The following is a 15,576-nucleotide window of genomic DNA, read 5'->3' on the forward strand; positions in this document are numbered from 1 at the left end:
TTTAAGCCTCTCAATATCATATACTTGTCCGAAAAATTTTAAACAATTTTCAAAAATATTCCAAAAATACAGGAATGATTCACATTATGAAAATATCACAACATTATAAATAAGCCAAAATTGCTAAAATCAATGTAAATGTTAAAAATAAAGCACGGTTACATAATAATTTTACATAGATAATAATTAACTTGACTATACTTTTTTCTAAGAGTTTTATTTCATCATTTTATGGTTATATTAGGTAACGATCTGGCAGGCTTATCTTCGAATAACAAGACAGTTTCAGTAACCTGCAACAATAACAAACAGTAGCGTGGCAATAGAGTGATATAGTTAGTTGTTCGCCGCACGCCGCGACCGCGATGCGTGATCGCGACCGGCGGCTTATCTCGGGACTGGCGCGAATGTGGACAGAGATAATCTTTCTCTGGGGTCAGCTAAGAAAATCGACTTCAAATAGCCCCCATTAAAATAAGAGATTACCGCTGTCCATACACTGGGAAAACTCGAATGATAACAGATGCCTAGGCAACTGTGATAATATATGTTAATAGTCCAAGATCCGGTATTAGAAATAATCATCTTCATCTGTTATTTGATAATGACAAAAAACAAACCTTTATAAATTTATATTTATTTTTAAATTGCAAATAGGTTGCCTAGCTAAATCAGGTTCTTTTAGATTTAATTATTAAATCTAAGCTCTAACAATCTTATCAAAAATGGTTATGTTATGATATACTTATGACAAGGCAACTTTATATTGTTGGTCAAAGAATGAAATAACGTATCGTTAAAAAACCAGCTGGGCCGTACCGTCCCTCTCACTCTCGTATTAAATAGTACCTATAAGTGTCAGAGGGACCGCACGACACGAACTTCGAGTTTCGAGTTTCGTAGTAGCCCAGCAGCCAAGAGCTTGTCGGACACACCCAAAATGGAGTTCCATAGCCATTACGAAAAAATCAAGTAATATTTTTCTAAGGATTTCATATTGTGTACGGAATCTTCCAAGTTTAGGTATATTTTATACCTTAGGCCGCTATTTACTCTTAAACTATAATTCTCAAGCAATCTTAGCCGTTATAATGTTCCTTGTAAATTTGATGTAAGTACTTAAAATCCGTAAGCTGTTAGAAAAACCTTCGGGTTTCGGGAGAAATCAGAAGGATTCGTGTAGTAGAAAATGACAATTGTATTTTTGAATTAGTAGCGATCCATCACGCGAAGAGTGCATTCGTTGTGTTTTCATTGATTTATATAGAGCAGTTAAGCCCACCACTTACTAATTTATTGGAAATTGATTTCCATGGGGCGTCAACTTAAATGGGGTATTTCTGTACATAGCTAATCACGGGAAATTGTTTACAATGTATATTAATATTTTGTAAAGAAGCTGAAAGTTTCAAGAAAAGTGTATTAAACGAAAGCGGACCAAAAAAATTCACTTGACATGCCCAAGAGAAGTAGATACAGTAGCTCTATAGAAGTAGTGTGTTAAGGCGGGGTGTTCTCTATATAAATTAACGATGGAAGAATTAGAAAATGCTGATTTTGTTTTATTTGTATCATGACAAAAAGTCATATTGTATTAAAATTAGAAAAAGATAAAGAAGCGTAATAATTGTATCAGTAAGGTTTATTTTGTACTGATGGTTATTCCTTACATAACTTTTTACGGTATTTTTTAAAAGTTTTGCAAGTTGATCACAGAACAGAACCGCATATCACGATCGCGTGTCATCGTCAATACCCGAAGCATGCTTCTAAAATCCGAAGGTTTTTTTTAAAGGTGACAGCGTGTACTACCGTCCTGATTTTTTCGAAAAATCGTCTTATTTTATTATTTATCCAACAATATTGCCTTGTCAAACGTATGCCATAACCATGGCTGCCAAGATATTAGAGTTTAGTTTTGTACTTAAATCTAAAAGGACCGTATTTTATTATTTCTAATACCGGATCTTGGTCTATAAACATGCCTCTCGTGCTCCGTGATTTCTTCGGTTGCCTTACTAGCATTCACGCCGAAACATAAATAAAATGGTAGATACGATACTAAAGCCGCAATCATATTTATCTGTCGTGTTGTGATGTGATGCTTTCTCTCTCGATATAAAATGTATGAAACCGATAGCGTTCTGGTGTGATGCGTCACGCACGAGCACGACACAACACGACAGATAAATCTGAATGCGGCTTTACCAAGTACGGGCTGTATGTCGAGGCGGTCACTCGCGCTCCTGCTGCATTGGCGGCGGCGGTGGCGGTGGCGGGATTGGCACATCGTTAGCCGGGTTCTCCATCAACCCGAGCTGCTCCAGCATGTCGTCATTGTCTTCCATCAGATGGACCTGACCAAACGTCAAATAATCATCATCGTCTAAAGGGCTACAAGTATTGTCTAACGCAATTTGAATTACAAGTGCCTTCACCATTTCTTTCTGTGAAATGTTATAGGATGAATGTTTGAAAAAGATGGCTAATGCGATCTAGTTTAATTTTTTTTCTTCGCTAAACATTGGCTGTATATCTATTATTCAGGAGTTGTCAAATACTATACTCAGCGGCACAAAATTTGGCCCACTCTACATACAAAATTACCTATTTCTGCAAACATTTGAGGGCCAGATTTTTTGCCACTCAGTATATAATGCTCGTATAAAGGTATTAGATAAGGTAAAGGATCCAAAACAATTATATGTGCAAGGTACGACGTCATACGATCGTTCGAATTTGTTTTGACATACTCGACAATAGAAGCGTGCGTGGTAGAGTGACTAACATGCTTCTAATTTTTATCACGCAATTAATAAACATCTATAGGAACATGCATCTGTACAAAAAAATTAATTATTAATTAAGTAACTCCTTGTATATGTTACCAGCCTGTTGCCCGCGACTCGGCGACTCCGTCTGCGTAGAATTCGTTTATCGCTATCTAACTATGCAATTTCAGGGATAAAAACTATGCTATGTCTTTTCCCGGGACTCAAACTATATGTATACCGAATTTCATCTAAATCAGTTCAGCGGTTTTAGACGTGATGAGGTAAAAAACAAACAAACTTTCGCATTTATAATATTAAGTGGGAAGTGGGATGACATGGAGCCTTAGAGTGGTATTGGAATTTCTTGGTTGTCTACTTTAAAAAAATCGTATATCGTCACTACTTTAAAAAAAACTCGTATCTCAAAATAGATAATTTTTCTGAGTGGACCTGGACCTTATGAACATTATTACTTCAAGGTTCAATTTTGTTGACATATTGATTTTAGATACGAGATTTTTTCAAAGTACTGACGATATAGGTAGAGTTATTCACGATGACGCGTGCCGTGGCGGTGGTTCTTATTACAATGCCATTAATGTCTAATTTTGGAAAAATCACGCGTCTTCGTGGATAGCACTAGGCAGTTATTTCATCAAAGGCACTAGGAATAAAAAGCAGGTCTAGTTTTGCCGAATGTACTTACATCGGGCAAGGCGGTGCGGTGCTGGCCGTGCCGCGCCGTCTCTGACAGGAGGATCTTCTGGCGCTTCTCTTCCATGAGCCGCTCGCGGTGCTTGTGGATGTAATCGTACACGTTGGGCAGGCCCATGATGACGCACGCCGACAGCGCCGACCGGTAGATGTTCATGTCCGTCGCTTCGTACCTGCGCAGGACTGGGGATCATCAAGCTGGCAATGGCGTTTAGGTGAGATTGTATAGTTTGGGAACGAACAATGAGGATGAACTGTTCAATGTTGTAGGTTTATGGAAGCTTAAAGGAAGAAGCAGCAACTGGCATTGGGAAGACTTTATTGTGTTATTTCTGGTGCGGCACCAGGGCGCTTTCTAGTACAGTCACCAGCACCAATATCTGACATAAAAAGCATGCATAAATATCTGTTACTACAATATTTCTAGAGCCGGTAGGACGTGTCAGATATTTTTGACCACTCCGCTGTGCAGATTTCGATGCAGGTGACTGTACAGCAAAAAATGACATCTTGTTCTTGAAAAAAGATTGTATCTATATAGGTAGAGTCATTCACGATGACGGGTGCCGTGGTTCTTATGTATAATTTTGACAAAATCACGCGTCTTCTTGGATAGCACTAGGTATACCTATACAGGGTGAAATCTAGGACGTAATACACAATTAGTGTTTCGTGCTCAGTTAATGCTGGGTAATATAATGCATTAAATCTTTTGTTGAATTGTCCGATGAAATTTGCTGTTTCCATACATTGATCATGATTTTTTATTTCAATACCTAATGTATAGAAACCACAATTTTTTTCACTTATTTCAACAAAAGAGTTAATGCATTATATTAACCAGCATTAACTGAGCATGAAACACTAATTTTGTATTACGTCCTAGATTTCACCCTTCACCCTGTATATAAAACAAAGTCGTTTAGTTACACTACACTATTTATAACTCAAGAACGGCTAGACCAATTTTTATTATTTTTGTGTTTTTGGATTTAATAATAAAATAAGAGAAAAAACATTTTCCCTTACAAAATGATCATGGGTTTCGTAACTGTCAAACATTTAATGTTTATCCCGTAGTTATTTGATTTGCCTAGCAAGATATTCACTTAAAATAATTGATATGGCAAAACAACGTTGGTTGTTGGTTTGAAAACACAATTAGACCCGCTAGATGTCGCTGTTTTTGGTATGTTATCATAATTTTAATGTAGTGTTTTTTCGGGCCGGACAACGTCTGCCGGAACCCGCTAGTTAACTATAAAATTGCACATGCAATACGTATGGCTTATGGCGTGCATTGAGGGTTGGCAGCGCTAATGTTGCCTCCCCTGCTGCGCTGCTGGAGGGTTGCGTGCTGCTGCAGACGAAAACTAGCAGCATTCTACCTTGGAATTGACCCACCTCAAACGTTTTCTTAAAACGTGGTCTTTACTGAATTTGCCCATTTGATTTCGTATGAACAAAACTACGGGATTTCATTCATATTTGCCATTAAATAGGCCTTTGTTACTCAATCAGCACTAAAAACTAACCACTCATTGGTCCTCTCATCGTAGCACTCGACGTGGTAGATGGTGGTGACGCCATTGAAGCCCCCGATGGCGAAGATCATGTCGTCGATGACCTCGATAGCGAAGTTGCTGCGAGGGTTGTACATGTCGGGCACGGGCGCCCACGTGTTGGTGCCGGGGTCATACACCTCGCCGCTGCACATGCGGGATATGCCGTTGAAGCCGCCGATCACGTATATCTAAAAGGGCAAGGTAGAAGGCGAGTTGTCGTTCAATGTGGTGTTCTAAGGAGGAGGCCTTTGTTCAGCAGTGGCCGCTGTGGACGTCTTTCGGCTGATGATGATGGTGATGAAGGTAGATGCAATGTAGGGCTATGTATGTAAACTCTTTATTGTACAAAAGAAATAAATACAATTGACAAAAATTGAGATACATGTGGCGTGTGCGTATGGGCTTGTGGAGGTTAGGTGTACCTACCTAGTATATAAATACTTTGTTGATTGGAAATTTTCGATTGTTAGGAAGTGTGTTAAGAAGGACCGAGGAATAAGTGACATCGTTTATTATAGTACGCACGAGGTCAGTCGTGTACTAAATAAGTGTGAATAAGAGCATATAGAGATGAGAGAAACGTGAGTTAAATATGTCTTCGTTAAAAATGTTACAGTCATCATAACATAATTACTTGGTCGACTAATTAAATCTCTATGTTTGAAAGTGCAAGTCTTATGGGCGTCACCTTTTAGGAAATAGTCCAGTAAATGATGAAGATACCCGTGCTATTTACCTTATTATGGTAAGCAATGCAGGAGACACCGGAGCGGCGCGAGCGCATGGGCGCAAGGTTCGTCCACTGGTTCGTGTCCGGGTCGAACACCTCGACGCTGTTCATGCACTCCTGTCCGTTGAAACCGCCCGTTATGTAGATCTTATCTAAAATTAAAATATGAAGAGTAATCCTACACCAAAAGGTTAACAATTGGTCTTTTTATGCTTAACCCTTAATAAGGTAGAGGCGATTTAGCGACCACATGCATTGATTTGGAAATTCAACCTTATTGTTTTAGTAATAAGTTACAAATATCAATTGTACTTAATTATTGAAAATACTACTAGCTTTAAAAATATCCTTTGCCAGGTTTGTATACGATAGCTGCTTTTGATTCTGTGGTAGATTGCTCCAATAAATGGGGCCTTATTAAGGGTTAAAATAAACAAGTCAGATAAGAAAAGGATGTGCTGAGCTAGAAAATACAAACGGCATATCAAGCTTCATCTTTTGGCGAGAAACTAAATAAAAGGAGAATAGAAACTAAGAATAAAAAAAAACTAAAAATTCACTGTCAAGCGCTGCAGCACTGGCATCCGACCGCTGTGCATTCATTGGTGCAACAAGTGACCACTGATTAGTACGGTGGTTAAACCGCTCCGCAGTATTCTGTCGGTGGTGACCGTCGTATCCGCCCATCGCATATATCGTTTCGCCTAACACAGCCACAGAGACATAGCAACGGCGAGCATTCATTGGTGCCACCTAGCAGAAAAAAAAACGAAATTATATAAGTAGCCTAAAATCATTTTTTAGTTCTTTACCTCAAAAGCATTAATTTCTTGTAGCGATTCACCGAATCGCGTTTCACCTCGATCGTATATTTAATTATAGCGTTCTGTCACAGTCATTTATTTTTTTAGTCGCTATAAATTTTAGTCGCATTTCACCTCGATCGTGAATTTAAGTATCGCGTTGTGTCTCAATCGTGTTTTTTTTAGTCGCCATTAGTTTTAGTCGCATTTCACCAGTATTAGTGTATTTTAGTGCAAACATGAATTAACGCGTCAAATTAATTAGAGTCCCAGGCAAACATCGATCGCGGCGAAATGCGTCTAGGCAAAATACTACACGAAAAATGAGATGCTACAAATTAATTATACTAATGTAAAAAGCTACGCGAAAAATTGCGTCGAGTACAAAATTCCATTGAAATTTTGTTAGTTTGAGGTGAAATGAGATTCGGTGAATCGCTACAAGGAATTTATGCTTTTGAGGTAAAGAACTAACAAATGCCTAAAAATAATTATAATCAATCATTGGCAAGTATCGAGTAACAAATCATACTTCTCGCCAAGCCTTAGTGACAGCGTCAAAGCAACGGCACGAGTTAAAGTAGTCCATTCCGTCGAATCCGCCAATAACATAAATGCAAGAGCCCAGCACTGCAGTGCCATGGTACGCGCGAGGGCCTGCCGGGTCCACCTCCTCTACCTGAAAGAAGTGAGGGTGCTCATCGTTTAATTTGAATATACAAAGATAACCCAAAAAGTGTAATTTGTACCTTAATCCAACGATCCGCTCGAGTGTCGTAGGTTTCAATGAACGCAGTCGGTGAACCACCGCTCCACCCTCCAATAGCAAACAATACCTTTAAAAATCAACGTCTCTAGTTTCAATCAGTCATTATGAAATTTATTACCGAACAAAACTCCTCGTACTCACTTCGTGCGGGACTCTGGGGCGGGCGATCTCCGGTGTGGCCACCTCGCCGTCGCGTTGAGCTATCATCTCCAGATCGTAGAGGAACTTAAGCGTCTCTATAATTATAGGGCGTGAACCCTCATTTCCGGTAACGTAGGGATGATCTTTGACGTTTTCTAAGAAAAACTAATCATAATATGTTTAGAATATGCTAAAAGTAAAGAAACTGAAAAAAAAAACGAGTAGAAAGAATTACAAACTTGTGTATCGAGCAGTCCTAGGCGAATGCTACCCATTAACTTGACGGTGTGCTGCCAACGGCTGTCTGGTTCGTAGTTCACCCAGCGCAGTACAGCCTCCCAAACGACTTCTTCGCTCTTCACGTTTAGTTCATCTTCAAGAATGATCGAGTTCAATTCTTCGAGCGGGAGGTGGAGAAATTCATCGCTCTGCGTCGCCACGGTCACAAAATAACGGAGTAAGTATCTTCGAGAATCGGCCTCCAGTTTGTAGCAAAATACGCGTCTGCGGGCACACATATTTTACTATTCAGAGATATTTGACAAATAATTAACCTGCTAGTACTTAAATATAAACAAGTTTAGGTATATTTTATACCTTAGGCTGCTATTTACTTTTAAACTACTAATAATTCTCAAGCAATCTTAACCGTTATAATTTTCGTTGTAAATTTGATATACTAACTACCATCCTGAAATTTTTCAATTTTTTTTCCCCAACAGTTTAGATTTTAGACGGGGGGGTGGGGGATGCTCGATTTTAATGAAAATTTGCACTTTAAAGTTGAAAATTTCGCAAACAGATCACTGAATCGAAAAATCGTTCTGGCAACTCACCATGGTTTTAAAAGACCTATCCAACGACACCCCGCACTATAGGAAAAGCCTAGAAAAAAACTCCCCCACGTCTATGGGAGGTACCCTAAAAAAATTTTTTTTCGTTTTTTTTTATTTTACCACTTTGTTGTGTACGTATATTCATTCATGCTAAATTACAGCTTTCTAGAAACAACGGTCTCTGAGCTTAACTGCGGACAGCCAGACAGACAGACAGACGAACAGACATGGCGAAACTATAAGGGTTAAAACTATAACTATAAAGGGTTGACTACAGAACCCTAAAAAGCACTTTCGGACATTTATATTTTATAAGAGAAAGAAACGTTTAGCGAAGTGATGTTACTGCTTCTTACTGCCTATTGTTACGAAGTGCTTTACAAGGCTCTTACAGATAATATAGGTAGAAGCTACTTTTCAAGCTATTGGAAGTAAGTATATGATACTCGTGGATAGATAACATACGCTCCTGACGGTTAGGTTTAAACCAATAAAACCTAATTTGTAGCTATATTGTTTAAACCTATCAATCAATTAGCATCATAATTCGAATAAGATCATACAGACACCGAATAATCTAGGCGCAATTTGTTAAGACTTGATAGATAACGTAGCAAACCTGGCAAACGTCATGATCCCGAGGCAGTTCTTAGGGCTAAGCGAGGTCCGAAGGTGGTCGCAGCAGAGCTGCAGCACGCCGAGGAAGGCGAGGAAGTCGGCGGTCATGAGCAGCTCGTGCACGTTGGCGTCGGTGACGTCGATGCGGCGGAGGTACGCGTACTCGATCAGCAGCAGCAGAATTTCGGAGCGCACGCCGGAGATCAGCACGTCGCTCTGCTCGCGTGAGTGCAGCGTCGTCGTGAACAGAGCCCTAGATGACAAACTTGATGAACATCCTATTAAGCCTGGTCCTATTATTACCTGGGCGACCGAGCTCCACTCGGGCTAAAACTCGGTACCAACCAAGCGTTTTCCCAGAGATAAGACCAAGCTAGATCGATTTTTCATCCCCGAAAACTCGAAATCGTTTGAGCCGTTTCAGAGATTATGATTAGGTATAGATATATATACAAGAATTGCTCGTTTATATTAAATAAATTAAGGATGAAAGCGGATTGACGGATTTGCAAGGAACTTACACACATCAAAAAAGTCTTGGGATAGGTACTCATTATCCCTAGACTTTGATGTTTTGACTCTGCCAGTAGCATGTAATAGGTTAGGTATAAGTACATATGTACATGTATTGAAGTGTTTAAAACTGTCTAGGGTTAAAAAATATCCCTGGACACGTTTGATAAGATAGTTGGACCTCTGGAATAACACGTGGTATGCTATTTTAACCCCAACATATTAACAGTAAAGTCTAAGATACAAATGTTGTGAAAGTAGTGTAGTCTTTCGAGTTCATATTCATGTGGTGTTGCTAAAATAATTCTGAAGGAGTTAGGAGGAGGATTCACATAAACGGCGGTGCGGCGAGTATTGACTCTGTTCATTCCGTGCAGCTGCTGTGTACGATGTGGGTACGTGCCTAGCCTCAGTCGTAGTGAACAAGGAAATCGCCGCGCCAACGGGCGACGCTTAGTCTTAGCCCACGACTAGCCCACTCCGATAAAAAGTGTACTGAAAAGGATAGCTACTAACAGAAAGTAGGGACTGCAGGCCGAGAGTATGGCGCGGTGCACGGGGAAGGCGGCGCCGTCGTCCGCGCGCACGATGGCGTCGCAGAGCAGCCGGCACTCGCGCAGCCGGTGCAGCGCCTGCATCGCCGCTACCGACATGCACCGCCCTGTTTCGCGACCCGCCGTCTGCATCACAATAAATACTGACGCCTACTGTCCGCGGAGGCTTAACACCGGAATGCGGGAACTAATAATTAACAAAAAGTTGGAAAACCCCCGACTTTGTCACTTCAAAGTTCAATATTTGGTTCAGTATCCGCGCAGAGATGTGCGAGGGTGTATTGTGAGGAATGTGTTCTTCATAGAACTATAAGTATCGCTTCATTTACCTATCCTGGCACAACACCGCTCTGGTGGAAATAGCTGAGTGGAGCGAGGCGAGAATGAAGCGTCCTCGCACATCTCTGCTTGAAACGCAGCCTTAAATATACCAGAGGTTAAGGGGGCACCGAGCTTTTAGAGCTAATCAATGTGGATTACTAATGGGGAAAGGCGGGGGGGAAGAGGGCGGGCGGGCTTAGGCGAAGCGCGATGGATCAAGAGGTTGGTCAGAATGCGCGTGTTTTTATTAGGTATTCTCTTTGTATTACTAAAACAAAAACATATTTTAAAAATGTACGTGCATTTTAAGAATAAGAATGGTTTATAAAACACTGACTTAATACACACATGCATGCATTTCCTATTTAACGAACTACAAGTAATCATGTTTCTACAATGTATGATTTTGTAGAGTAAATCCTCAAATATCTTACATGTGAAAGTCAAAATTTAAACTTTACTAGTAATGATACCTACAACATACATAAATTAAATGCAATAATGCGCTAGAAGCTCGGTGCGCCCTTAAGTAATGTAAAAAATTAGTTAGCAAGATTTCAATAAAATTATTAAATGAGATAGGTACCTACGGTTTTCTATTTTACGTTTTAATTTATTATGTGTTCAAGAATCAGCTGTTCTTGGGTTGGGATATTAAACTTTGAAATGAAAACGTCGAGGCTTTTCAAGTTTTCTAAGTTAGATAGTTATATACGCTTTAATCGGTGACACAAAACATGCGCACGGTGAATTTCAAGAGATCGATGGACCTCTATAATACCGTCGTAGTAATAATTTCTTGCACATTAGATCTAAAGCTGTCTTACAGGATAAAATATAATCTAGATTCAATCGCTAAAACTGATTTAAGATTGACATTATGACGGACTAAACAGAACTTAATACTAAATCGAGATTTATTTTTCCAATTTTATCTTTTTATGGTTCCGTAGTCAACTAGGAACCCTTATAGTTCGCGATGTCTGTCTGTTTGGCGGTCTGTCCGCGGCTAAGCTCAGAGCCCGTTAGTACTAGAAAGCTGTAATTTGGCATGAATATCTGATATCAGGCACGAAAACAAAGTGGTAAAAAAAGTAGACGTAGTGGGGGTGGTTTTTTTTCTCAACTAACCCTAGGTATAGTGTGGTTATCAAGACAATCTTCCGATTCAGTGATCTGTTTGCGAAATATTCAACTTTAAAGTGCATCATTAAAATCGAGCGTTCCTCACCCCTCGAAAATTTAAACTGTTAAGCATATCATATTTACAAGGAAAATTATAAGGGCTTAGATTTCTTGAGAATTATTTTTAAGAGTAAATAGCAAACTAAAAGGTATAAAATCTACCTAAACTTGAAAGATTCCGCACACAATACGAAATCCTTAGAATAATATTACTTGATTTTTTCGTAATAGCTACGGAACCCTATAATGGGCGTGTTCGACATGCTCTTGGCCAGTTTTTTTTACAAATGGCCGTACGTAAACTAAACTAATTCTAGATTAAAGGTTGTTAGTAAGTAAAGTAATTATAATAATCACAATAAACGTACACTACACACAATGTATTTAATTGTAGGTTTCCATATTGTAGGCAAGTGGAAATATTCTGCTCGCGACCTCATTGTCATTACATTTTATCACGAAAGCTATGTCAGTTCGTTTTCCCAGTCTCAGTGCTCTATTTATTACAAAGTAAAAGGTAGATAAGCCCCAAAGAAAATGTAGCCTTCAAAGCTTAATGTACTTAACAATATTTGTGAAAATGTGCGTAACTTTTGTATTTTTTTAATTGAAAACCACATTGCACAAATGAGATAATAGATATATCCACTTGGCATACGCTTTAAATAACGTTACTTACCTATAGGCTCCTATAGGTATCTTAACGGCTTTTGTATAAGTACAATAAGAAATTAATTATAGAGCATTAACAACGAAGGCTAAATGAGCAGATTGATTTATAAGATTTAACGGCATCGATTCATCATATAAACAGATAAACGTTAAGAAAAACAAGGTTATGCATAATTTCCACGATAACGAAGCATAATTAGTCAACCATTCAAGAGTTGATACTGGATTCATCGGTACATAGGTTATCTTTTCCAATATATTTTTATGAACGTCACTAACGTTCCATGTAAACAACTTTGTTGATAACCTCAGAGGTTCAGTAAAGCCAGTTTTAGCAAATGTAGCAGTTGTTTATAGAGAAGCAGCAGCTCCAGATGGCATCAAGAGCTAGCCGCAGCGTCGGCGGCGGCTGAGGCTGTTGCCAAACTACTTACAGTGTTATTCGGGTCGTTTTCCATTTTAAGAAGACTTTAACGCAAAGTCATCATCATTATAAAATTGTCACGCAATTACAACTCAAGGAGGAACGTGTCACGACACAATCGGGATTTAGGTTAATAATTTTATAAAAATAACCATAAAAAATAATTCAAAACAGCAAATCAAGTCATGTGAATAAACATTTTAAGTTAGCAAAAAAATGATATAAGAATGTCAAACATGACACACCTTTTTTTTCCAGTTGACATTACTAGATAACAGTATTTTCATTTTCAGCAGTTGCCTTGCTGAAATCGAAAATGTTTATTGTTTTAAGACAGATACGACCCTTCGCTTGTTTTCGCACCGATCGTAAGTTTGAGGTTGGCTTAGGAAAAAAAAAACAGTTAAAAAACTGTTCCTTTGGTAGTTTTTATTTGACTTGCAATAAAATTATCGTTGGTCTCAGTTTAGAGTACCTACATAATCTAGATTTTTCTGAAGTCTGGGCTTGTAACCAGTGGGACCATTAAATAGGTATTCATCACGGCTTCATAGTGGAGTACTTTAAGTAAGTCAGTAAGACGTAAGACGCACGATACACTTGACATAATACACTGTATGATACCTGTCTCTATTTTCTTCCATTTACAGAAAACTACAGTGATTTACCTGACGATTTTACCTACCCAATGATTTTTCCTCAGGGCTGGCTAGTTTAAAATGCCGATTTTTATGAGGAGGCAAGTTCGTGCACAGTTTTAAAATTTTCTCGTAATGTATTAGTTCTTTAATCGAACTTTTTTTTAGCCGCAATAGTAGTTGTGTCAAACTGTCGAACAAAATCCTCTCCTTCCGACTTTTGAGTAAAATTTCTATTGAAAAATGAGCCCACTGCTATATTTACTTTTTATCTAGAACAAAATATGTACGTAGATAGCGGGAAGCTTGGAATAACACATAGGCTACTTTTTATCCCGATATTAATGAAATCCACGATGTTTTTAGGGAATTCTCACGGATTTTTTTAAATTCCGGAATTTCAATTCAATTGCTGTATTAACAAGCAAGGGACACTGTTTTATTAATTTCAGGAAATACATGGAACGATGCTTGCCATCACGTTCAAAAGGGCTACTGAGCAAAGAAACGGCCACTAATTAGGCTGCAGCGAGGACGAAAGAAATGGACATATATACTTACATACATACATACATACATACGCTCGAAAAACATAACCCTCCTTCGGGCAGTCGGGTAAAAACACGAAGCACATCGCTTTTTTAAACGCTCAGCAACCGGCAAGTGATAACACTATCCGAGCTCGCCTACGTTCCCTCTTTAACCAGGAGACATATACCCGTCCAGCTATTTTGTATTAGGTGGTGGTACTGATGATGGAACCAAATAAATCTCTCCCTTTCTTTTCTTTTTCTATTTTACAAACAAAAGCCATGAAATACTTAGGTGCAATGATCAATGCCAAAAAAAAACATATAAATAGTGTTGCAGCAGCCGCCGAGTCGCGTTGTTGCTCCCAGAAGATGGGTTACGGATTAGTTCGAAACATGTCGAGCTAATAATAATTTAAATTAGGCATTGAAAGAATAAAAAAAATGGTAGTACATTTTAATTAGATTTATTTAAAAACGCCACATTAACAATTGGGAAAAATTTCAAACGTATTTACATTATGGCACAACATCATTGATCACATCTATTACCTATAAGTCACAATATTTACATGTAACGGTCATCGACATAATAACACAGGTACGGAGATATGAAGACATAAATCGACAAACAAAATTTGTACTTACTGACCTCGGCTCGCTAACTAATAACTTAGAAAAGAAGCTACATGAACTGTACAATATTACAATAATATTCTACATAAGTATAATTATGTATTACCATTCGCAATTTTCTGACTTTTATTTTGTTTCCAATTGATGCCCTTTGCACTTGATACCCATCAACGAATGCAATTTGGTTTGGTAGTTCCAAATAGATTTACAAAAAAAATAGTAACTATTAATTGATGATTGGTATGCATCAAATCCAAAGGGCAATACCAGAACGGATAGCACGAAGACGTTTTGATAAAAACGAAAAACTGTAGTTGTAGGTGCGGACAAGAGGTATATAAACGAAGAAAGTTTTATGTTCAGTACCCTTAGTGTAAGTTTACGTCTCGATCGCGTTCGCATTAAAATCTCAATTTGTACGGAAACACGAACAGCGCCTCTAGCGGAAAGTTTGCGATGTTCGTGTTTCCATACAAACGCAAACGTGATCGAGACGTATTTTGTAACCGAAAACTTACACTAAGGTACAGTTCATACGAAAAAAATTAGCGTACACAGTCATTTCGTCGGGGATAGTGCAAATCCGCTTATCTACATACTAAGTATAAGGTACGTAAATATCGCGTATCTGCGGTTTATCTGTGGTTTTTAACTGAAGTTAACAAGTATACATATATATACACTAGCATTTGCCCGCGGCTTCGCCCCGTGGAATTCGGTTAACGCGCGCTGTTCTCTAGGGAACTGTGCATTTTTCCGGGATAAAAAGTAGCCTTTGTCACTCTCTGGCCCATAAACTATCTCTATGCCAAAAAATCCGTCAATCCGTCGCTCCGTTTCGACGTGAAAGACGGACAAACATATAAACACACACTATCGCATTAATAATATATGTATGGTTAAATTTTTTAAATCAATCAAAATCATTTATTCATGTCGAGAAAACAAATAATACAGATAAAAAAAATCTTAACTTAAAAAGAGCTTAAGCCTAGTCAAAAAGGCCCCTCGAGCTATCCCTGGCGCAAAGGTACCCATCAAATAAATCCACTGAATCCATCCAATAAATACATTGGTTATATTGTTAAATTAACCTGCTTAAAGTAGCAAATTATGCAATGCTAAGCGAATTTGCACATGCCCGATTATTTGT

The 15,576-nt window shown here is 38.6% G+C and overlaps 1 protein-coding gene across 2 annotated transcripts; it reads right to left on the bottom strand.

The window, feature by feature from the left end:
• klhl10 (kelch-like protein 10) lies at positions 1-12,918 on the bottom strand. 2 transcript variants are annotated; one of them, XM_074093231.1, is made up of 13 exons: positions 12,630-12,918; positions 9,980-10,124; positions 8,952-9,203; positions 7,736-8,000; positions 7,497-7,661; positions 7,336-7,422; positions 7,119-7,265; positions 6,344-6,536; positions 5,790-5,935; positions 5,024-5,241; positions 3,481-3,661; positions 2,209-2,357; positions 1-293 (listed from the first exon to the last, which is right to left on the bottom strand). In XM_074093231.1, the coding sequence occupies exons 2-12, from the start codon at positions 10,114-10,116 to the stop codon at positions 2,235-2,237; spliced, it is 1,914 nt and encodes a 637-aa protein (XP_073949332.1). In that variant the 5' UTR covers positions 10,117-10,124; positions 12,630-12,918; the 3' UTR covers positions 1-293; positions 2,209-2,234. The 2 variants fall into 2 exon arrangements, with proteins under 2 accessions (XP_073949332.1, XP_073949331.1); XM_074093230.1 differs by having other exon boundaries at positions 9,980-10,143.
• Between the last annotated feature and the right edge of the window lie 2,658 nt (positions 12,919-15,576).

The sequence above is a fragment of the Choristoneura fumiferana genome, chromosome 10 (genome assembly GCF_025370935.1).
Source record: "Choristoneura fumiferana chromosome 10, NRCan_CFum_1, whole genome shotgun sequence".
Lineage (NCBI taxonomy): Eukaryota > Metazoa > Arthropoda > Insecta > Lepidoptera > Tortricidae > Choristoneura > Choristoneura fumiferana.